The 25,029-nt window shown below is 36.5% G+C and overlaps 1 protein-coding gene across 3 annotated transcripts in view; it reads right to left on the reverse strand.

Moving 5' to 3' along the window:
• KIAA1841 (KIAA1841 ortholog) overlaps positions 1 to 18,527 on the reverse strand; it is a 68,549-nt gene extending 50,022 nt beyond the window's left edge. For 2 of the 3 annotated variants that reach the window (XM_036874043.1, XM_036874042.1), the window contains exons 1-5: positions 18,389 to 18,527; positions 13,532 to 13,690; positions 6,065 to 6,251; positions 5,148 to 5,241; positions 2,848 to 3,086 (exon numbers count right to left, since the gene is read on the reverse strand). In XM_036874043.1, the coding sequence (XP_036729938.1) occupies positions 2,848 to 3,086; positions 5,148 to 5,241; positions 6,065 to 6,251; positions 13,532 to 13,681 (670 nt within the window). In that variant the 5' untranslated portion in view covers positions 13,682 to 13,690; positions 18,389 to 18,527. Of the gene's footprint in view, positions 1 to 2,370; positions 2,509 to 2,847; positions 3,087 to 5,147; positions 5,242 to 6,064; positions 6,252 to 13,531; positions 13,691 to 18,388 lie in introns of all 3 variants that reach the window. The other variant, XM_036874041.1, reaches the window with a different exon arrangement.
• Positions 18,528 to 25,029: the final 6,502 nt, after the last annotated feature.

A 25,029-nucleotide genomic window follows, 5' to 3' on the forward strand; every position in this document is an offset into this window, starting at 1 on the left:
AAAAGAGGATGTTACTTTAATAAGAACAATTTAATAAAAGCTTACTATGGCTTATATACATGAAAGAAAGAAAACGCAATGTTAAAACTTACAGTATAGAGAAAATGCATAGTAAATTTGCCTTGGAATTAGATTCATATCAAGTAAAAAGACTCCGGCTAAAGATATGATATATGCAAACTCCTTAACTAAACCAGGGAAAAAGATAATTAAAATTGTGAATATAACTCATCACACAAAAATGACAGTGAAGCTACTTCAAATGTGGTTCAAATGATTGTTATGAACAAATACTTAATTTAAAAGATTCTGAAAGATAATATAAAATTTACTATTGCAGAAATGCAAAATTACTTTCTAAAGGCAGACTTCGGAGGCACAACCAGGGAAAGGGGGATGCCGGCTGATGCTATCATTTTAGTAAAACAACCTCAGTCATCTCCCATGAGGTATATTTTTAAGAAAAAGAAAACAACTGTGATTTTTACCATTATAGTACTAAGACAATCCCCCTAAATAAAGGACTATGCAGGCAATGATTAAAATAGGTAATCCCAATCTTTCCTTAAGTAACAATTCTAGATTAAAGGTTCTCAAAGAGCAAAGGTAAAGGGAGGAAAGAGCTGGTGAAAAAGTTCCTCAAGAAACTATAATATAACCCATTCCAGTTAAGACACAAGGTCTGGATTATTAGCAATTTAATTAAGCATTTTGGTAGTTTTCCTAGTTAGAATAAAGATTGCCTTTATAAAAGCTTACATTTGTAGCCACTGATTTAAGGTCCAAGATTACAGAGACTAGTTTTGCACCACTTTTTCAACCTTTACTATGTTCTTAAACATGTTAGATCAAACAGTAATATTTTTCTCTCTACGTATTTTGATTTTTATTTCACACATACATATCTCCATGGTCTGGAATCTCTGGGCTCTGACTGGTTGAAAATTTTGATTTAGCAATTTTGTAATTTTAAGGACCATTAGAAACCTTTTCTATTAATTTGGTCACAAAAATGTATTAAATTATGAACTTCCTCAGAAGACTTCTTATATACTGTCAGTATAGGTTTAGTTACTAACAAGAGTTTAGAAATATTTTGCTACTACTGTAAATTGCAATTCTAGTGCACAGAAAGACTTTATTAAACCACCAGTGTGATTTCCTATACAAGTCAATGCCGCAAAAAGATTACTTAGTAATTAGTCTTCCGATCCTCTAGAACACTGGTTCTCAAACTTTTGCTCTCAAAACCACGTTAAAAAAATCTTAAAAACTGAAATTCCTGGAGAGCTTTTGTTTATGTGGGTTATATCTATCAGTATTTACCATATTGGAAATTAAAACAGAAATTTAAAAAAAAATTAATTCATTTAAAAATAATGAACTAATTACATATTAACATATTTTATGAAAAATAACTATTTCCCAATAGAAACAAAAAAAAAGTGAAAATAACACTGTTTGACATTTTTTATAAATCTCTTCAATGTCTGACTTAAGGGAAGACAGCTAGATTCTCATATCTGTTTCCACATTGAATTTCTGAGTAGTCTTTCTTAAAGGTTAGTTGCAATGGGAATTGAAATCATATCAATGAACTTTTCCTATTCTGCTATCTCAAAATCCACTGATTTATCTTGTACTTTGAGTGGACCTTCAACCCATGCATGATTTTTTTTAACATCATGCATTGGTCATTAGGAAGATATTGGTTCACTGAGTTATGCAAATCTTCCAAATGTTGAAACATTTCATTGCACAATACACACACACACACAAAATCTCACCAGTCTCATCAGAAACATCTTTAAGTACTGAGGAATTGTCAAGCACATGCAAGCAGATACAAGTTTTCCAATACTCTCTTACTTGAAAGCTTGAATTTTATCATTGGCAACAAATATTGTTAGTTGTTTCCCTTTAATTGACTGGCTCATTTAATTCATTTTCAAGAAAATATTTGTCTGGGGAGTTCCCTGGTGGCCTACTGGTTAGGATTCTGGGCTTTCACTGTCGTGGCCTGGGTTCAATCCCTGGTCGGAGAACTGAGATCCCGCAAGCTGCACGGTATGGCCAAAAAAAAAAAAAAAAAAAAAAGAGAGAGAGAGAAAATATCTGCCAAATGCCTAAGTCTGAATAACCATAACTTGTCAGCCATTCTTCCAAGTAAAAATGGTTTCGTAAAAAAGCAGCTAGTTTGCAACTCAAGTAACTGTACAAATGCTTTTCCTTCAGACAACCATCATACTTTGGTGTGTAGCAGGAATGCACTTCCTGTGTCATTACACAGAATATCAAAACGATGTATACTCAAGAGTCAAGAGTTAATAAAATTAGTAATATTTACTGCCTCATCAAGGATATTCTTACGTGAAACTTTTTTTGTCTTCTTTTTTCCTATGAGCACATGGTGTTGAAGAACACAGTGACCACTAATACAGTGTGATGCTCCTTGCTTGATGTGTGCTAAAGCTCCAACAGTTTTACCCTCCATTACTTCTGCACCATCTGAACAAATGTCAACACAGAGAGAAAGACAAGCAACATCCTGGCATTATTAAGCAGATTCTCTTGACCTTGTGGATCCTCTAAAAGGATCTTTAGGACTCCAGTGGTCGGTCACTGTACCATACAGTGAAAATAGCTGATCTAGAGACCTGTCCATTTGCCATAAATTCACTATAATTGGCTTAGAAAGGGTGAGGTATCAGTTTCCTAAAAGGTGATTACTAATCTGAGCATAAATACTAATGTTTGAACAATTTTCCACATTTCATGTTTGGCCTGAAGCAACTTCCAGCTGACACAAAAATTGCACTACAAAATAAGCAATAGATTGTCTTTTACCTAAAGTGGGCATCTCACAATCTTTATTCTCCTTAGTGTTCCTTTTAACATATTTTATCAACCAGTTGAAAATGTGAACGTCACAATGAACTGAAATGTCCACCTCTTCCCAGCGCTGGGCGTCCACAGATAAATATTCAGCAAAGTACTTCATTTCTGATATCAAAAGATCTCGTGGGCAAATAAAATCTTCTTTCAAGTTTTTTGCTTCATCACATACATGGATCACCATGTTTGGCCTTCATAAAAAATGTTACACAGAAATGAAATTATTAGAATTTTAGAAGAGGAGCCAATAATATTGACATTTATTGGAAGTATGAGAACAAGATAGTTTTCAAGGTTTTAACCACACATCAGTTTCACAGGGTCTGACATTCAGAAGTTTTCATAAGTGTCTTGCTAACCTGATCTGTATCTGAAAATTGACTAATTTTAGTTAAGCTATTGATTTAATAAAACAAATAAAAATATTTTTACTACAGAACTTATAATTTACAGGGTTTTACATTTATTTTCAAATTATAAGTTAATTATAATGTTTTTAAAAATACCAATTCACAAAGAAAATTTAAATTATACATTCTAATTCTTGTGAGGAACATAAAACAGCACTTTTACATGGTAATGGGTATGGGAGGGAGATATAGATTAAATACTAAAATTTTCTCACTATTAATAAATAGGAAAAACAGTTAAAATTATTCATTGAAGTATCAAAAAATTAGCATAGCTACTTTGTTATTTTTTTTTTACTTTGTTATTTTTAACAGCAAGAATGCTTGTTTCTAGGCATTCAATAAATATAAATTAGTAAATGTGGTTAAAAAATTCTTAAGACTACAATGTGCTTATTTACATATTTAAAAAACAATTTAAGAATAAGTTTAGATGATGCATCAGAAAGATTGCTTCAAAAATTATAAACTCCTTGAATTTATATGCTCTTGAAAATTACATCACCACAAAAAGAAACACTAGTGTGATCCACAACTGCCTTCATGTCATTACAAAAGGAAGAGATTAGATAGGAAGTGACAGACTACCCTATAATATGAATTTAATGTGTGTTTAATTGAACTTCAAACAATTTTAATAGAGAAATTACATTTGAAATAAAATTGGCTACAGAAAAAGGATTAATAATCAATGCTCTGTCAAAGTCAAAGGAATTTAAGTAACTTTGCAAGTTTTTCTTTCAAAGAAATTGTGGTCAAAATATAAACAGGTAATGGCTGGTATAATGAAGTATGAAATTTCTGTGGCTTTTTGGGCCACAAAATGAAATTAGATAATCCTAATTAATTTATCAGATAAATTTTTGTGCCATACACAAAACCTATCAGTTAAAAATCTATGTGAGGGGGGGCTTCCCTGCAGTCCAGTGGTTAAAACTCTGTGCTTCCAATGCAGGGGGCGTGGGTTCAATCCCTGGTCAGGGAACTAAGCCGTGCGGTGCGGCCGAAAAAAAAAAAATCTATGTGAATAAACTAAAATTCACTAAACTATAAAAGGGTGAATTTTTTTATTGTGGTAAATACACACAACATAAAATTTGCCATTTTTAAATGTACAGTTCACTGGCAGTAAGTGCACTCATATTGATGTGCAATTATCACCACCATCCATCTCCAGAACTTTTCAAAAGGATAAATGTTATGGTATGTGAATTATATATCAATAAAGCTGTTATAAAAAAACTATCAGAACTAAAAACATACAAAGGAGCTTTTAGAGATGATGAAAATGTTCTGTATCTTCATTGGCTATATGGCTAAAACTCATCAAAGTGAATACTTAAATATGTGCAGTTCATTGTATATAAAATACACAAAACAATACAAAATTATCAAAACTTGCATTATATCGAAAGATGTATTTTAATTTTTAAATATTTCTACAATGAGTAATTATATTCAAATAGTTCTAAAACACACATCCAGTTTCTTTAATAAAGTTGGAGAACTAATGGCAGAGACTTTTCTTTGGGTTTTAAAATTTACTTTTCAAAATTTTATGTTAATAGATGTTATTTCTAATACTTACAAGATGAAAATGAATTTTTAAAGTGGAAAACTGTTGTCCAATTTATAAGTAATATGAATAAGCCATACGTTTACCTATCAAGCAATTATTTATAGTTCAACACATCAACTACCCTCATTTCAATTATTTCAGCAATTGCATAATGTGAAATTCCTAAATTATGGTAACTGATATATAAAATTAGCAATCATATTTTTATAATTTAAAGTTGATATTCATATTAAAGCTTATCTAGCAAAGAACCAGCCTCCTACCCTTCAGATTCTTCAGTCTTTTCTCCACCATTATGAGTAGTACAATTTTCACTTTCTGAAGAACAATTCCTTGTGGAAGCTATACTATGTCTTCCTTAAATACAGAAACAAACACATACAAAAACAAAGGGGGGAGGTTAGCATTTCTAACTGACAATGGGTTTTTACTTATTGAATGGTTATACTATAAATTCATGGTTTCCAAGAGTACTTAAATATGGTACTTTGTCAGGTGCCTTAATAGTTCTAAAGGTATATGGAAAAAACAGTACGAAAAAAGGATCACAAATTGTTAACACTACACTGAAGATTTAAAAAATACTAACATGGTGTGAAGGGATGGGGTCAAATTTTCAAAAGCCTACATATAGTTTTCTCTTCCTGAAGCAAATTTTTATATCAATACTCTGCTGCTGTTGAAATTAAAATAATTCACTACACTGAAGATTTCTAAAACCAGTTATTATTTCCAATGAAGTTGTGGAAAACATCACTTCTACACCGCTGCTATGTCATCTGAAGCTACTGCTGACTCCAATAGAGGGGAGCTGTAGAAAAGACAACATGAGAGGCAAGCAAGATTCTCCCAGTAAAAAAAAAAAATTAAGTAAAAGGTACAGGTCAAATCCCTTTAAAATTTACAACATAACATAAATAGGCTGATGGACTGGAGTAGTAAATTTTGATACAGTAAAAAGCTCTTTTGGGTAATAGTGTTTGACCTGTATGTTAACATCTATACTTTTTTTTTAAATACAGCAAGACAAATTTCTAAAGCTCAGGAAAATACAAATACTAATAGATTTTTCTATTAATGTTTCTATTAGCCTTTACATAAAGAAAAGTTGATGGGAATACATAGTATTTTGTAGAACTGTCATAAGGACAAGCACTGCATTTTGTTTTTAAACCCTTACCTGTTTTAGAAACTGCATCCTGACCAACTGGAGTCTCCTGAAATTCTCTTTGTGTGCCAAGAAGCGAGGATTTGATATACGTGGCTAAAGTTTCAACAGGACTCTCTCCAGCAGCCATGAGGGGACTATAGTGGTTGTCCACAGGTGAGCTTCCACTGTTCTTCAGTTCATCAAATCTCTTTGCACACTGTAATGACATAAAGGAAGGAAATGTATGTCTGGGGGGTTTTAAATCATTTTTTTTTTTTAGAAATTCACGTTCTTTTATTTATTTATTTATTTATGACTGTGTTGAGTCTTCGTTTCTGTGCGAGGGCTTTCTCTAGTTGCGGCAAGTGGGGGCCACTCTTCATCGCGGTGCGCGGGCCTCTCACCATCGCGGCCTCTCTTGTTGCGGAGCACAGGCTCCAGACGCGCAGGCTCAGTAATTGTGGCTCACGGGCCCAGTTGCTCCGTGGCATGTGGGATCTTCCCAGACCAGGGCTCGAACCCGTGTCCCCTGCATTGGCAGGCAGATTCTCAACCACTGCGCCACCAGGGAAGCCCTTAAATCATTTTTTATAAGTGAATCTCTTGGGTAACATCTAGAAAATTAGTGCACATTTCAATATATGAAAGCCTCTGACTTACTTTTTTCTTTTTTAAAATTCAGGGTAGTTTTTAAAAAAATATGCTTTAACTCAAAGGCATAATGTATTTATGCTCTTGTAGAAAAATGAAGAATGCCTTTATCAACCATATTTCCCCATGGTCTACGTCTATCATCAGTTGATAATTTTAATAATTTAGTTAAAAACTTGGCTTTTATTTTCACACTGAGTTTCCACCAGGAACAAGACCAAATTCTAACCTTCAAAGAAAAAAAAAAACAAAAAGTATCTTATTTGTGACACTAGATTTTCTTTATTAAAATAATGAGTCTTTGTTCTTACTAACAGTGAGGTTCACCATGCACAAAATACTGTAGTAACACTTCACAGACACATATTTGGGCAGTTTGTTCTAGAACAGTGTTTTCCCTTAACCCATTGTTAGTCACGGAATCAATTTAGAAAAGTCCAGATTAGCAACTAAAAAAAAAGAAATAAAATACAATAGATTAGAAAATACCAAGAGTGCATTAAGTATAATAAGGCTAAGTAGTCCTTCATGAAAATGTCATTTCTAAGTGTGTACTACGTCACAACATAAAATGCGGGTCTTGGTCAAACAACACTTCCATAGCATTAATGTTTAAATATCCATCAGTAGCAACATGGGTGGCAAATTGCATAGCAGACCAAGTAATCTGGGAGGTGCAAAAGGAGAAAAATATATATCATGTATACACGTATATGTTAAGTGAATAATGCATTGGGTATGGCATCATTCATTTATTACACAAAAATTTATCAAGTACCCACTAGATATTAAGCACCATTTTCAGAAAAGATTGTTTACTAATAGTACTATAGTACTATTACTACAAAGAAATCCCTATTCAAGGCTTAGTCCTTTGAAAATGCATTTAAAAGACACGTAAGTGTAGGACTTCCCTGGTGGTCCAGTGGTGAAGACTCCATGCTTCCACTGCAGGGGGCATGGGTTCGATCCCTGGTCAGGGAACTAAGATCCCACATGCCCCATGGCACAGCCAAAAAAATAAACAAAAACAAAAACAAAACAAAATGATACATAAGTTTAGACTAAAATATTATACTCAGTATGTATGCCTACCTCTTTAAGCAAAGTCTTAAAATTAAATAAAAATAATTAATATGATAAATGAGAACAAAATATTTTTGTATGAGGACTGAAAAAAGCAGTGATGAAGACCTGGCAAAGAAAAAAAATGCTGTAATGATTAGAAGAATGTACAGGTTCACAGGTACATCTATAGGATAAAGAATATAAGTGATTTAATTGAATCCATTTTTCATACAAAATGAGTTTATTTTCTGTAACAGAGAAAGTGGTTAGGTAGGCTTTTTTTAAAATATAAATTTATTTTATTTATTTTTTATTTTTGGCTGCGTTGGGTCTTTGTTGCTGCTAGCGGGCTTTTCTCTAGTTGCAGCGAGCAGGGGCTACTCTTCATTGCAGTGCGCAGGCTTCTCATTGCGGTGGCTTCTCTCGTTGCGGAGCGCAGGCTCTAGGTGCGCAGGCTCAGAAGTTGTGGCGCACGGGCTTAGTTGCTCCGCGGCATGTGGGGTCTTCCCAGACCAGGGCTTGAACCCATGTCCCTTGCATTGACAGGCGGATTCTTAACCACTGTGCCACCAGGGAAGCCCTAGGTAGGCTTTTAAACTGTAGATTCTTCTGATATCTTTTAGGTAACGCTTATAGCTATATTGGAAATTGAACGTAGATTTATCTTATTTAACAAAGCTTACAACAATTTCTAATACTTATGAAATATGAAAATTATGAAACCTGAATATTTGAAATGAACACATGATTGCTTAAACAAAAAGCAAGTGAACTGTGAATAATTTAAAGTACATTGTTAAATCTTCTTTTGTGTTTAAGCAAAAATTACATATCTATATGCAAAAGAAAGGTTGGACCCCCTACCTCACACCATATAAGAAAATTAGCTCAAAAGAGATCAAAGACTAAGTATAAGAGCTAAAACTATAAAATTATTAGAAGGCAATATAGGTAAAAGTCTTCATGACCTTGGTTAGGTGATAGTTTCTTAGATATAACACTAAAAACACAAGCAACAAAGAAAAATTAGATATACTAGTCTTCATTAAAATTTAAAACTTTGTACTTCAAAGGACACCATCAGGGAAATGAAAAGACAGTCCACAAAATAGGAGAAAATATTTGCAAATCACATGTTTGACAAGGGACTTGTATCTAGAATACATAAAGAACTCTTACCACTCAATGATAAAAAGACAAATAACGCAATTGAAAAATGGGCAAAGGATATGAATAGATATTTCTCCAAAGAAGCTCTATAAATGGCCTATAAGCACATTGAAAGATGGTCAACATCATTAGCCATTAGGAAAATGCAAATCAAAATCATAATGAGTTAACACTTCACACACACTAGGATGGCCATAATAAAAAAGACATAATAAAAGTGTTGGCAAGGATGTGGAGAAATTGGAACCCTCATACATCGCTGGTGAAAATGTAAAATGGTATAGTCACTTTGGAAAAATTAGATACATTATTTCAGCTAAGGTAAATGCTTATCTAGAAAATTTTAATTCATCCTTTCTCCACTTTCAAAATACCAACAGGTCAACTTCAAAATGAAAAAAAAAAAATCCGGGAGATTAAGAGAACATTCAAGAAACTTAAAAAATATATAATTTTTGGGACTTCCCTGGTGGTCCAATGGTAAAGAATCTGCCTTCCAATGCAGGGGACGCGGGTTTGATCCCTGGTCAGGGAACTAAGATCTCACATGCTACGGGGCAACTAAGCTTGCATGTCACAACTACTGAGCTCGCGCACCTCAACTAGAGAGCCTGCATGCCACAAACCACAGAGCCCACGCACTCTGGAACCGGCGCACCACAACCACAGAGCTCACGCACCCTGGAGTCTGTGCGTCACAACTAGAGAAGAGAAAACCCACACGCCACAATGAAAGATCCCATATGCCTCAACAAAGATCCCGCGTGCCGCAACTAAGACCGGACACAGCCAAAAATAAATTAAATAAAAAAATAATAAATAAACCTTAAAAAATATATATATATACAGTTTTTTTTGTCCACCAGATAGTATAACAATATTGAAAATAAGTCAGTACGAACGGTCAATAGGATTAGATAGATCAATGGATTAGAATGGTTAAGTCGAGAAATAGATCTGAAGGTAAAATTTCAAACCAGTAATAAAGAATGGACTATTCAATAAATGTTGAGGCAACTAACTAGTAATTAGGAAAAAAGTTAAAACTAAAAAAATTCCAGGGACTTCCCTGGTTGCACAGTGGTTAAGAATCTGCCTGCCAAATGCAGGGGACAGGGGTTCGAGTCCTGGCCTGGGAAGATCCCACATGTCGCAGAGCAACTAAGTCCGTGTGCCACAACTACTGAGCCTGCACTCTAGAGCCTGTGCGCCACAACTACTGAGCCTGCACTCTAGAGACCGTGTGCCACAACTACTGAGGCCCGCATGCCTAGAGCCTGTGCTCTGCAACAGGAGAAGCCACCGCAATGAGAAGCCCGCGCACCGCAACGAAGAGTAGCATCCGTTAGCCACAACTAGAGAAAGCCGGTGCGCAGCAATGAAGACCCAATGCAGCCAAAAAATAACTAAAAAAAAAAAAATCCCAAGTGGAGTCAAGATTTAAATGTAAAATAAAAAGTAGTCCGCAAAATGTAGGTGACTTTATATTATACACAGTCTTCAGGTTGAGAAGGTTTCTAAACATGACAAAAAAGAAGAACATCAAAGTAAAAGATTCACAGATTTTTAACATAAACTTTTAAACATTTGTATATAAGAGACTATCATTAATAACTTATAGCTGAAAAAAAACTGAGAAAAATAAGCTAGATTAAGGGTTAATATATTCAATACATAGAAAACTGTTATTAAACTAGTAACAAACAAAAAATTTACAAACAGAAAAAGGATATGGAACAATAAAATATAAAACATTCATCCTTTAGGATTTAAAGAAAGAAATGAAAACTGTGGTAACATTTATTAAAATCAAATATATATTTATTTACATATAAATAAGAATTTTGAAAAGACACACAGAGAAATAATATTTAATATATAAAGTGCAAGGATCAGGCACTCAGCTATTTTGACTGGAGTACAACATGGATGACCCTTCCAGTGGACAGTATGTAACAAAAGCCTTAAAAATGCACATGCCCTCTAATGAAGCAATTCTGCTTCTGAGATTATCCCCTAAGAAAAGAATAAGATATTTGTTACAGTGGTATTTGCAGTAGTCAAAAGTTGGAAACAATAGCTTAAATATCCAATAAAAGGTTCAATAAATTATGATTTAGCTCAAATAAAAGAATGACAGTATACTGTCATCAAATGTAGAACTCTAGCAACTGACACATAAAGATGTTCACAATATGCTACGTGAAAAACAAAGCAGCAAAGTAGTACATTTGTTACATGTCTTTAAGAATTCATATATGAATAGAAAAGAATCTGGAAGGATATATACAAGGTTTCAACAGCTTACTTTAGGTAGGGTCAGATTTATAATTCTGATTTTTCACTTGTTTCCTTGTGTGTGTGTGTGTTATGTGTGTGTTTGTATTCTTTGAGGATATGTCTTGTCTAGTAATAAGAAATGAATTAAAAATTCACATTACTTAAAAATAGTCTGATTCACATTCAGTTGCATTTTAGTTAAAAAAATAATTTCTTGGGAATTCCCTGGTGGTCCAGTGGTTAGGGCTCCGTGCTTCCACTACAGGGGACACGGGTTCAATCCCTGGTCAGGGAACTAAGATCCTGCAAGCCGCACAGTGCGGCCAAAAAAAAAGTTCTCAACTGAGTGAATTTGAATATGCAGTGGATATTAGATGATAAGATGGAGTTATTGTTAATTTTCTTAGCTTTGATCATGGTACTGTAGTTATGTAATAATATCCTTATTTTAAGATGTATGCTACAGTCTATGAAGTATCGTGATGTCTGAAACTTACTTCTAAATGTCAAAAAAAAAAAAAAGTTACATAAAGAGATCAAGCAAACACCTAGAATTGCTGACTCCAAATAAAGGATATAGGGATGCTATACTACTCTTTTAACTTTTCTGTATGTTTGAAAATATTCACAATAAAAAGTTGGAAAAACAGTCAAATTCACAGGTTTGCCTTGTTTTAAAACCTAACATGTAAAAATCCAAAAGATGAAAAAGTATAGATTATGGAATGATAATATACACTTAATAATAAATTCCCTCATCATTTCACAAAGACCTATAACATAACCGAGGGCAAGTAATCCCTGTGGGTACTGGTTTTCTCAGCTGTAAAAGCAGAGGGTAGAATTTGGTTCATTCACTGATCCTATAGGTATTTATTGACTGTATATTATGGGCCAGGTAGTGGTGCATATGCTTCAAACCTACTGGGTAAAACCACTAATGTCCTTTCTACTTCTAGAAATCTGAGATGATTCATCCACTTTAGGGTTCCTTTTAACAGCAAAAAATTCTGATGTCAGTGTTTCTCCAACCAGGGTTCACAGATGAATTACCAGAAACCTAAGAGTTCCCTAGAAGAGTTTTTAGATTGTGAGTTTTGATTCTGAGGATAACCTTAATAAAATCATCCAGGTCATCAGGATGACAGAATATTTCCATGCCTATTTGCTTTTCTGTTGTAAATTAATTGTAAATTAAGTTGGTACCAAGAAATATTTTAATTGTCCGTGGCTAATTTTATTTTTTTATTTTTTATTTTAAAAAATTTTTATTTTATTTATTTATTTATTTATTTTTGGCTGCTTTTGGGTCTTCATTGCTGCGTGCGGGCTTTCTCTAGTTACAGTGAGCGGGGGCTGCTCTTCGTTGCGGTGTGCGGGCTTCTCACTGCGGTGGCTTCTCTTGTTGCGGAGAACGGGCTCTAGGCGCGCGGGTTCAGTAGCTGTGGCGCACGGGCTTAGTTGCTCCGCAGCATATGGGATCTTCCCAGACCAGGGCTCGAACCCGTGTCCCCTGCATCGGCAGGCAGATTCTCAACCACTGCGCCACCAGGGAAGCCCCCACGGCTAATTTTAATAAAGGGCAATGTGGAGAAGAAACCTGGTGTAGAGAAGAGATGTGTTAGTGCCAAGGGAAGGCAAGTAATGTCCTGGCACAACACACGGCTTCACGGTAGAGGGTTAAAGAGAGAAAAGTGGAGAAAGAGTAAAGGCTTTGAAGGGCACATGGCAGCACAGGCTAAACGCAAAAAAATTTTGTGCCACAAGAGGCTACATAAATATTTGCATTATAATCAGCAATTTAATTTCAGCAAAATACTATTACTTATCACATTAAGCTTATTAGTTTGAATTGTGTTGGTTTGAGTTTTCACTTGTGTCTATAAAATGTAAATTTGGTTTATGATCATATAGGTGTGTTTATACCCAGTATTGTTAGTGCACATTTAATTTCCACTATAATAATAATTTAAGTCATCATTGGGAGTTTTCAAGTTTTTTTTCCTTTAAAAAGGTCTGTACATTACTCAAGTTTTGAGAAGCATAGCGTTAGCAATTTAATAAAACTGGATTTACAAAAATGTTATCTACCCATTCAGTTGTAAACATGTAAGATAAGTTTGAATTTAAACATACCAGGTGGGTTAATATATAATTTACATAGATTATATTTAGCCAAATTGCATCATATGTACGCATATTCAGTATTTATATGTGCATATGAATATGTAAAACTCAAATATTTCTTCTTAGTATAACAGCTATTCCTTTAAATTGATCACTTTTTCTGATTTCTTTTCAGTAGATATCTGAAAGACTGTTATTTACCTCTTTAGGTGTTAATCCAGGCACAAGCCTTGCCACTGATTCCCAGTTGATGGTCTGGTGGATTCCAATTAATGGGTAAAGGATCATGTCCAACACCATTTGGTTGTTATTGTTTAGGAAATTGTTGTTTTCTGAATATCCACGACTCATCTTTGGGAACTAGAGACAGAGAAGACAAATAGATTTATTTGCATCTGAAATCCAAATATTTTCAGAACATTATAAATCAGTTATAATTCATTCCTAAGAATTATCTACTACTACATAAAGGAAAGATAAAACTGACCTAAAATCAAAACAGAATATATAGCTCAAATCTCTTCAAATATAACAGTATTTGAATATTATGGATTGGTGGGTAGATAGATAGATAGAAGGATGGACAGATGGGTAAATATGTGATTAAAAAGTATGATAAAATGTTAAGGGTAGAATATAAGTGACGGGTATACAAGTGTTCACTATAAAATTCTTTTGATTTTGCCGTATGTTTAAAATTTTTCATAGTAATATGTTGAGAGAAAAAGTTGAACACAATATATCTTCTTTAAAAAAAAATCCTTATGTATGCCTGATCTGTTATTTTGATTAGCAGTTCATGGATGGTAGAACTAAACTAAACTAAACTAAACTGAAAAAAAAAAAAGCTAGTTAAAAAGAATGATAATTTCATTGCAGTCCTAAGCCATATTTCCTTTATTTCTCTGTGAGTGAATGTCCATGCTATAAACAATCGAGGCTGAGTATACTTAATTTTGACTGATGTAATCAAATGAAACTTAGAACTAAGTTAATCTGACATTTTAGGATAAGCATAATCATTGTTACTGTGCATGTGATTATGAATTACATATGGTGGGGAGTACATCAACAAATGTAATTAGCATTGTTTTTATATGTTTGAAACATTTTTTGGAAAGTCCTCTTATTCCTTATCTTCAGAAGCAATGTGACAACTGGCCTGATAAGGTTTAACCCTTACACACACCCAAACACACACCCTGACTCTCATATATAAAAAGCCAAGGCACCTCCACACACATACACACATGCACTCACACTTGCAGAGTGGAGGCTTCGCCTGCTTCTTCATCTGGCTCCCCACCCTCTCTCCTACCATCACATGTCCTCTGGTTTAATCCAGGAGACCTTGAATCAAGTGACTAAGGGTGTGTCCAAAATCATCAGGCAACAGGATGACCAAGAAAAAAGTCTCTAGAAGGCTTTCCTAATGGATGTAGCTCAATAAACATTTAGTGAGTCCCAACTATAAGCCAAGCATTGGGGATACCATGATAAATATGGCATGGTTCCTGTCCTCAAGGAGTTTACTAGTAGAGAGTTAAGGATACAAACAGACAAACATCATCTTAATATCATTTGTTGACAGCCAAAGCAGAGGGGAGCCATCAAGGGGCAGAGGAGGGACACATAATAGCTGTTGGTATTGTGGAGGAGGGTAAGACCGAGGTATCAAAAAGAAGCTACCTCCTTCAACCTTAGAGAATTTTAAGAGCTTATTTACTGAGTATTTACTAGGAGCCTGGAGCTGGGCTAAGCCTTCTATATAAGTTATTTCAATTCTCACCACAACCCTATAAGATTGATGCTTTCCCCAATTTTACAAGACCAAGAAACACATTCAGAAAAGTTAAATAATCCGTACAAGGCCACAGAACTAACAAGAGGCAGATCAAAGACTCAAATCCAGGTAAAACTGACTCTCAAATCCATGCTCTTTCCATTATATTCTAGAAGGAGAGTATAGGGGACACAGCAGTTGGGAATGATGGCTTAGGGTAGAGAGAGAGTCTAAATATTTTGAAGTTAGTTACGATTCAATGAAACAATTTTGAAAGCTGTTTGTGAGGCAAGGGAGGGAGAAGGCTGTGGTATCGAAGAGAAAAAGAAGCTACTCCCTTCAAATTTAGAAAATTTTGAGAATTTATGTTGATTATATCTCAATAAAGCTGAAATTTAAAAAAAAAAAGAAATTTAACATTTACTGAGGCCTCACCATGTGCCAGGCATTATATATGAAGTCAGAACATAAATTTACAGATGAAAATAATGACAAAGATTTACAGCTAGTCATATCTATGACTTAATTGATGTTGAATCTGGGTTGGGAATATAATCTCCAAATATAAGCTGTTCCTATGGAAAAATATTATCTATTTTAGGACAAGAACTATAAAGCAAAGATCCACTGAGAGACCAGTGTAGTGGAAGAAGCAATGCACATAGGAGTCTGAAGCTCTGGTTTGAGTTTTAACTCCACACAAGTTAGTCAAGGCAAGTCATTTGAAATTCTGCAATAAAAATTAAGTGCTGGTAATACCTCTACTTGACATCATACAAATAATCAAAGGGATTATTTTTGTGAAGGCACTTTGAAGACAATAAAAGCACCTCACAAATGTGATGCAACATAAAATAACAGTATCTACCTTCTAGGATCCTGCTAAGGATTATGGGAGATGTTTAAATGTTGGAATGCAGAAGCTCTCAGTTAAGTGTTAACTATGATTAGTACTATGTAATTTTTTACATAAAATACTGATGTAGGACATCAGGTGGTAGACATCATAAAGTTATCCTACATGTTTCTGCATGAACATTAAAAAGAAACAAAGAAAAACACTAAGCACTCTAAAAATCACAGCTTCCTAGCAACCAGAGAGGTACCTTGTTGATGGGCCAGAATCGTGTTGGGTATGGACCCTGGAGCCAGACTACCCAAATTTTTGTCCTGGTTCTACCACTTAAGGTATTATCTGGTTCTGATTACGTATCTCTATGCCTCAGTTTCCTCATCTGTAAAACAAAGAAAAATAGTAGCTAGCCCACATACTTTTGAGGACATATGGACAGTACTACCTGGCACATAGTACTACATAATGTTTGTAGTAGTAACGTTACCATTCCAAAGATCCTCAGATTAAACGGATTCAAAAAGATAAATGTGACAGATGAAAGGAGAGACAGCAACTTTCCAATGAAGTATGCTCTCAGCAAAATGAGTAGAAAGTCAGATCTAGATTCTTACCTAGTTTACCATTTCCAGCAGTACAACCTATGATTTCAGTGGTCTCGGCTACAACATAAGGAAAATAATACCTACCTTTGAGGTTATTGTAAGGATTAGATAATATATATAACACACTACCTGGCATACAAAAGGTGCTCAATAAATAATTTATTATTGCTATTATTATTTTCCTATTTTGGCCATTATTGGCATAAAAATTTCCAAAAATTAGTTTAAGAACTGTAAAACAATGCCTTGAGACCAGTTGAAAATAGATTTTACAGAACTTCACTGTTCTCTACTTGTGTGCCTAGCACATCATCACTTTTCATACCACGCAATTTGAGAAGTATGTTAGAGGATGGGGTATTTTATTACAATTTGTTTGGGCCTCAATAAAAATTAGTCTGAAAGAGAATTCAGGGAAAGGACGTGGGTGCTGTTTTTTACTTCACTTCCAAAAAGATTCATTTAAAATTTCTAAAGTATTTATTGTGGCCTACAATGTGAAGGCACCTGTTAGCTAATCAAATATACTGTTCATATAAAATAATTAAAACTTGTATGTGTATTTCCAATATAATACTACTCATTTATAATATATACGTTTAAGAATAATTTAAACCATCTAAATGTGAAAAATTTTTTTCTGTTAACATTTTCTTTACACAACTGAATCATATCAAGCAAGGGAAAACTACCCAGTATTAATTCCAGTTAAACGAATGTTCAAGAAAGCATCCCTTAGAGTCAGAATGTAAGTATGAAAGGTATAGCATTGACGGATAACCCTTAATAAATTCTCTCAGAGTAGCTGTCACAGGGCACCCTATTCTGGAAAAGAAGTATAGACTTATCGAAAACTGCCAATAAGAAAAAGTCTGAAGCTCAAACTACACTTTTACTAGATCTACGCTCATTCATGATAAAACATGAAAAAGATGTTAAAGTTTAATGTGAAACGTGTTATTTACCAAAAATAAAAATTCTATTTGTTTAATACTCTACACTTTTAAAGAGCACACCTCATGTCCTCTCCCCCATTCCCACAATCGTAATTTAAATGTATTAATAAAACCAATGTAATTAAGACCAAACAGAGGTCCACGACTGGCACCTGTATTTTCGTTTTCTTTTTTCAAACAGAAAAAGGGTCTTGTAGACAGACTTTTTCCCCTAGGCAGAGGAAGATGGGAAGCGAGGGCAGCCAGTAGGGCAGGTCAAAGGCCTCTGGCATAACAGAGGGTGGGAGGTAACAGAGTTATTCCGCATTAGGGTAGAAGCCTTGTGCCCAGGCTTTCTGACCACGAATGAGAACGGAAGCAGCTGGCTTTCATCGTGAAGGGGAAAATAAAATCACAGCTGAAACCCAGGAAGACTAGATCAAAGCCCTGCAAACCTTCGGCCCAGAGGCTCGCTGCGCAGCACGTCCTTGGGGCAGCCCAGACCTTCGCGATCTCCCCGCCTCCCCCGTAGGGGCAGAAACTCCGGGAGCTGAGCGGGTGAGGGGCGGACAAAGGCGCGGGGCGGGCAGCTAGGCGAGGGAGGGGAAGATGCGGGTCAGGGACCCGGGGCGAGGCCGGGAGGCAGACGCTGGGGCTCCCTCAGCTGGTTCGCAGGCTGGACGGGCTTCGGGGACCTGGAGTAGGCACGGCTGGCGGGCTGCGGGTTGCGCGTTGGGGCGTTCGGAGGCACTTTGGGCGAGCTGGACCCCGGCCGCCAGGGGAGGAGGCCGCAGAGGGAACCCGCTAGCTGCCAGCGGTACCGCCTCTCGCCGCACTTCCCGCCCCCAACCGGCACCCGAGCCCCCTCGGCGTCTCGCTCACCTCTAAGCCGGGGCGGCCCTTGCTGCGCCTCCGTCACCTGCAGAGACCGGTACCGCCCGCGCCATGAAGCTGCCGCGACCACAGCCGCGACCCCGGCCGCGGCGCCCTCACAAGCCACCCCCGCCCGCTAGCAGGCGACTGCGAGGTACCAGCTCCGCGGGGCGGGGGAGCGCGGGGATCGACGCCGCCAGCCAATCGCAGGCCAGCGCCTCTGCGGCGCAGCCAATGAGCGACAAGCTCCTGCCGGGAGGGCGGGAGCGGAGGAGCTGCGGCGGCGACTGGCCGCTGCGCCTAGCCTTTGCCTTCCTCCTCCCCGCCCCTGCCTCGCATTCACTCTAGTCGCAGTGCAGCGTGCCACCTTACCAGCGTCTTGTCTCTTAGCAACCAGATACCTCGAGCCAGAACTTAACGTGATCAACTCTGAGTCCAGAAGAAAGGGGAACGTAGGGGAGATAGAAGAACTCAGATAAAAAATGGCTGAAATTGTTGGAGTCTTTGGTACACCTGCTTAGGTAGAATGGGAAAATTGCATGATGTGAGCGACATCAAAAGAATCTAGGGTGAAGCATTGTCTTCATCAGGAGGCATCTCTTGAAAAATGTAAATAGCTCTGGGTTACACGTTGAGTTTTCATACATTAATATGTTCAGCAAGTATGTTATTGTGGTGACTACTGTTGGGAACCTAGTCAGATGCATAAAGTTCAGTCTTGTAGGGTAAATGCTACCGGTTAGTATTCCTTTTTTAAAAAAAATTTATTGAAGTATAGCTTATTTACAATGTTGTGTTAGTTTCTGCTGTACAGCAAAGTGATTCAGTTACACACATATTTTTCATTATGGTTTATTACAGGATATTGAATATAATTCCCTGTGCTATACAGTGGAACCTTATTGTTTATCCATTCTACATATAATAGTTTGCATCTGCTAATCCCAAACTCCCAATCCACCCCAGCCTCTTTCCCCCTTGGCAACCACAAGTCTGTTCTCTGTATCTGTGAGTCTGTTTCTGTTTCGTGGATAAGTTCATTTATATCATATTTTAGATTCTACACATGAGTAGTACAATATGGTGTTTGTCTTTCTCTTTCTGACTTCACTTAGTATGATAGTCTCTAGGCCCATCCATGTTGCTGAAAATGGCATTATTTCGTTCTTTTTGATGATTGAGTAGTATTCCATTGTGGAATATATATATATATATATATATATACCACATCTTCTTTATCCGTTCATCTGTCGATGGACATTTAGGTTGTTTCCATGTCCTGGCTATTGTGAATAGTGCTGCTATGAACATAAGAGAAGCCATTTGGGCCTAAGCCATTTTGTGATCTAAGCGTGGCTTCGATGCTTGCCTTTGAACATGTCTCAGTAATTAATGATCTTAAGGGAACAAAAGGACGCAGGAACAGAGAAAGTACAGTGATAAAGCAGAGTCCTAGTTCCTCCTCAAGGGATATACATAATAATTATACCTTTGAGTTCTGCAGGAACTAAGGCCCCCATCCAGGTGAAGGATGGAATGATGATGTTGACCCTCCTGACTTCAGTCAAGTAAGACTTGGACTCTGTTGACCTTTGCACCAATTTTATGCTGAATCCTCCTCTGCTCAAGCTCCTTCATGAATATGCATGTACCCTTAGCTTAAAACTTCCCCAATTTTGCTGTTCGAGAGACACTGCTTTGGGAGATTCCCTGGTGTTCTCCTTACTTGCTGCAACCCAGTTTTCGAGTAACACTTTCACACAAGCTGAAACTCATTTGTGATGGTGGTGAGCCAGCTTAAACCATGAGGGCAAGAACAACCCATACAGGATTGATTACAAAGCAATTAACAGAAGGAACCTGGGTCCTGAATTACCTTGTGAAGCAAAGCTGCCTAATAGGCCCTAGACTGCCTGCCTACCTGAGGAAAATGTTTTGTCTCGCTTACAGAAACCTAGTGTATTCCCTAAAAGAGAAAGTCCCTGAAAGTGATGTGCTACAATAACTAAGATCTAAGATACATATGGGATTGGTGGGTAGAAGCAAATTGCAGGCTGCTGACTCTTCCCAAATGTATTTTCACCTGTATTAACTTGAAAGGCAGATTATCAAGCCTATGGCTTTGAGGTAAGTGGTTTAGAAAAGGTCAGAATGTGAGTTTATTTTTGACTGCCACCTCTTGCTTTTAGCAAGGTTTGACCAAAAGAAATGAAATCAGTTAAGAATTAACCAATCTGCAAGCAGAGATAGAAGAGAATAGAGCTCTACTACTGGACTCCATCCATAACTGCTCCTGCTGTTGATCCACGTACTACCATCCATCTCTGAGGGATCAACTTAGGTACTTAACATGTGAAGCTTTTCCTCACCACTCTCCAAGAATATACATTTACAGAATGACAGAGCTAGAAAGGATCCTTGAGAGATAACTTCTTCAATCTTCATTTTAAGGTCAAACAGAGAAAGTTTTAAGTGACTTGTCCAAAGTCAAAGGAGCCAACTCTTTAGGTTCAACGACCTTTGCCTGAGGAAGAATCTTTCTTTGGAATTGTGCAGAGTTCCTTCCTGAGGCCTTTTATGTGGAATGGGCAATTTCACTTAAGACTTCAATACACTTCCTGTCCTCACCCAGTCTAAACCTTTTGTGTTCATAAGATCATCTATCCCTCCCTTAGTTTTAGTACAGACTAAGTTGCTTTAATAAAGAGACCCAAAATACTGTCGCTTAAACAGGCCTCTGAAATGGCTGCTGATGGCTCACTTTTACTTCCACACCCCACGGAAGGAATGCGAGACAGGGTAAGGAATGCATGCCCAATACTTTTAAAGATATGATCCAGAAGTCACATTCATCACTTCCACTTCTATCCCAGTGGCTACAACATAACCACAAGGGAGGAGGCTAGAAAAGGTAGAACCCACTTGAGCAGCTGTGTAGCCAATTAAAAGGTGGGAGTACTACTTTTAAATTACAGGAGAGTGAATATTGGTGGCCAATTACCATTCTCTACACAATAGCCTGGTTTCTAGGATTATATGCTACCCAGACCTCTTTTACTGACTTCACTAGAATCATTTTTTTTTTTTTTTTAATTTTTATCTGTTTTTTTGCCATGCCACCCAGCTTGTGGGGATCTCAGTTCCCTGATCAGGGATTGAACCCATGCCCCCTGCAGTGGAGGCATGCAGTCCTAACCACTGGACCACCAGGGAATTTCGTGAAATATTTTTAACTACAGTGAAATGTGAAACTAAAAAAGAACTGCATTATTACTGCAAAAAACATAAACAAGGAAAAATGTTTATGGATAAAAGGCAATAAAAATAAATGCAAATATCTTTTGTACTCCAGCTGCCATCAAATATTACTGGAGAACATGATTTAAAATTAAACATGACTTTCTTCATGATAAGGCAAAGGGTTGTATAAAACAACAACAAAAACAAAATTAATGTGGAAAAGTAAAAGATAGGTATCTATAAGCACATTTCCTTCATCTGCCTTAAGACCTGAAAGAAATTAAAAAGGTATGTGTTGGAGGCCATGTTCATTTCCCAAAAATGTCTCCAATGGTTACTATATCCCAGCATAGAGCTTTTTTTTTTCAACTACCAAAAAGTAGAGGCCCCTGTTCACAATACCCACTTAAATTGATATGCCACATGCTCAGCCTGCAAGTCCTGCATCTGTGTACATGTGTACATATACATACATAGTCTACACATATGTGCTATGTGTGTGGCAGTTCTACGCTCAACATTGTAGAATCTTGACTGCTTACTCCTGAACAATAACTTTTCCCCTTGTCCCTCAGTACCTGTGCTAGTAACAGGTAGAGATAATTTCCCACTCTTCTAATAGGCTGCTACTAGAGAACATCTCTGTTCCAAGCGCACCGTTCCACCTGATCCCCTGAGCAGGTCCTTGGTCCTTAAAGACAGCTCCTGATTCAAAACTGCATCTTGATAACATGGTTATTAAGAAGTACTTATCACCTTTAACAAGAGCCCTTATTATATGCTAGGTACTTTGCTTAACACAGAGTATCCTTTAGACCTCTCAACAACTCAATAAAGTAGATATTATTTTGAACTTAATAAATATTACCAAGTTTCAGTTAGAAAATGTGTTAACCATTCATATCAAGAAATTAATTTTTGCTGGCTTTAAAAATTTTGTTCTTTCACATACAAATGGAAAAAGAGTAAAGCATTAAATGTTTAATCATTAATACAGTGGTTAAGAAGTGGGTTTTTCCAATTAATTTATGAGTTTAGTTGCCTTATCATATATGGTTGAACATACATGGATGAACAGTTTTCAAAGAACTTCAAAGAATATTGCCATCGACTATAAAAAATACATAAAACTACACTATTATAAACGTATCTGACTTTCCTTTGATGAGCCAGAAGTCACTTAGGAATCTTCCTAAATCTTAAAGCAAAAGTTTCCAAATATCTGTCTTAATTTAAGGACCTGTGAAGATCTGTGGCAAATGAGAAAAATAAGGTGAAATATATATGCTTGCTGGTTTATTAAGTTTATTAATAGAAATTATGCTTTGTTTACTTTCTGGTATTAATATCGTTTCTTCATTCCTGGTTTCTCCTCATGTTCCATTGGGGATATTGAGATTCCCAGTCAATTTCAATGTAAGGATTAGTTTTTATAAAGTAAATATTAGTTTTACAAAAAAGTCTCAAAGAAACAAAAACACAGATATATTGGATGTTCCACAATGTAAAATTTGAAATAACTGTTTATGAGAGTCTGGAAATTGGAGGAAACTTCTACTTTTGGCATTGTGGTGGGCTACACGTGAGACTCTCCTGCTGAACAAGTAAGACTCTGGCTGGGATACGCACATTAACGCACTACTGATCTCATACGAAGTAGGGGGAGAGGCAAAATCCATCAAAACTGGTGGAAACTGCAGGCAGAAGAGAGGGGTATGAGTGTCCCGAGAGGTGGATGCCCATAGCAACTTAGCTGTGAGGATTCTGAGCTTTGGCTCAGAAGTAGAGTGAGGGGGAGGGGAAATTAACTATCCCCTACACTTACTCAAGACCTTCAAGGAAGGACTGAAATGGTCCCAAAATAATGATGCCTGTATTATACCAGCAGAGGCAAAAGTGAATCCTCTGCAGTCAAGCCTTACTCAGTTTTGGCCTGTGGAATTTACAGATTAACAAGCAGTGAACTCATAAAGGGCACCATAAATGTGAAGAGGCCAGATACTATGTGTGAGAGTCAGCACAAGCAGTAAGCATTTTAACTTCCAAGGACTGCAGATATTTGAGTTCTTGTAGACATTAACATAGCATACTTAAATAAAGGGCATAATAAATGATCAATAATAAATAGGCAGCTTGAAAAAAAACAACTTCTAGATACAATTATTGAAATATAATTAATTATAATTATTTAAATTTAAAATATAATTATGGAAATTTAAAGAAACCTCAGTGAATCAGTTAAATGGTAAATTAGAAATAGCTGAAGAGTGAATATGCAGATGCTGTATACATGAAAAATTAACCAGATTGCAGCACAGAGACAAAGAGATGAAAAATATGAAAGACAAAGATATGGAGGGTAGAATGAGGGCTAAACATATGTCTAATATGAATTCTACAGAGAACAGAAAGGAGCTAATTGTAAAATTTCCAGAATTGATTAAAAGATGAATCCAAAGATCCACAGATCCTGAAACCAAATGTACGTTGAATAGAATAAATAAAATGAAGTTGCTGGGGGCAATTACAGTTTCAATTCTAATTATGTCATCTAAAAAGTATGCTATCTAAATGACTTGTAGTCTTTTCTCTGGGGCTTAATTTCTAACTGAAGCTTACTAAAGCTGGCTTTAAACTAAAACTTTAAGTATGCTAGGTTATGCACATATTATTGGAGTTGAAAATCAACCAAATTTAAACTACACAAAATGTAAATGATAAAGGGCAGTTTGATATTTCTATGGATTTTAATCTTAATTTATTATTGTCTATTAATAGTATAAGCCAGCAGTCCCCAACCTTTTTGGCACCAGGGACCGGTTTCATGGAAGACAATTTTTCCACGGATCGGGGGTTTGGGGGGTAGGGGAGAGAGATGGTTTGGGGATGATTCAAGAGCATTACATTTACTGTGCACTTTATTTCTATTATTATTACATTGTAATATATAATGAAATAATTATACAACTCACCATAATGCAGAATCAGTGGGAGCCCTGAGCTTGTTTCCTGCAACTAGATGGTCCCATCTGGGGGTGATGGGAGACAGTGACACACGAAGTGTGTCCAGTGCTTATGTCCAGTCTACTCCGTAATCTCGTTTTGGTTGCTGTCACTGCAGAAAACCCTGCTTCACAAAGATAGGATGTTGGAAATGGAAGCAGGCTTTTCAGTGCTCTTGTGGCAATCTCAGGCTATTCCGCCTTGACTCTAATCCAGAACGTATGGAAATTTGAAGTTGTCTCAAACATACTTTTAAGGCCATCGTCAACTGCGATCTCAAGCAGTTGATCCTCTTCTAGCACGGACAAGGTCGATTCACCTGGCTTATTCACAAATGGGTTGTGGATCCATTCCTTCCCAGTTTGGGGGTCTTTTGTGGTTGGGAAGTAATGCTTAAACTCTTTTGA

The sequence above is a fragment of the Balaenoptera musculus genome, chromosome 13 (assembly GCF_009873245.2).
Source record: "Balaenoptera musculus isolate JJ_BM4_2016_0621 chromosome 13, mBalMus1.pri.v3, whole genome shotgun sequence".
Lineage (NCBI taxonomy): Eukaryota > Metazoa > Chordata > Mammalia > Artiodactyla > Balaenopteridae > Balaenoptera > Balaenoptera musculus.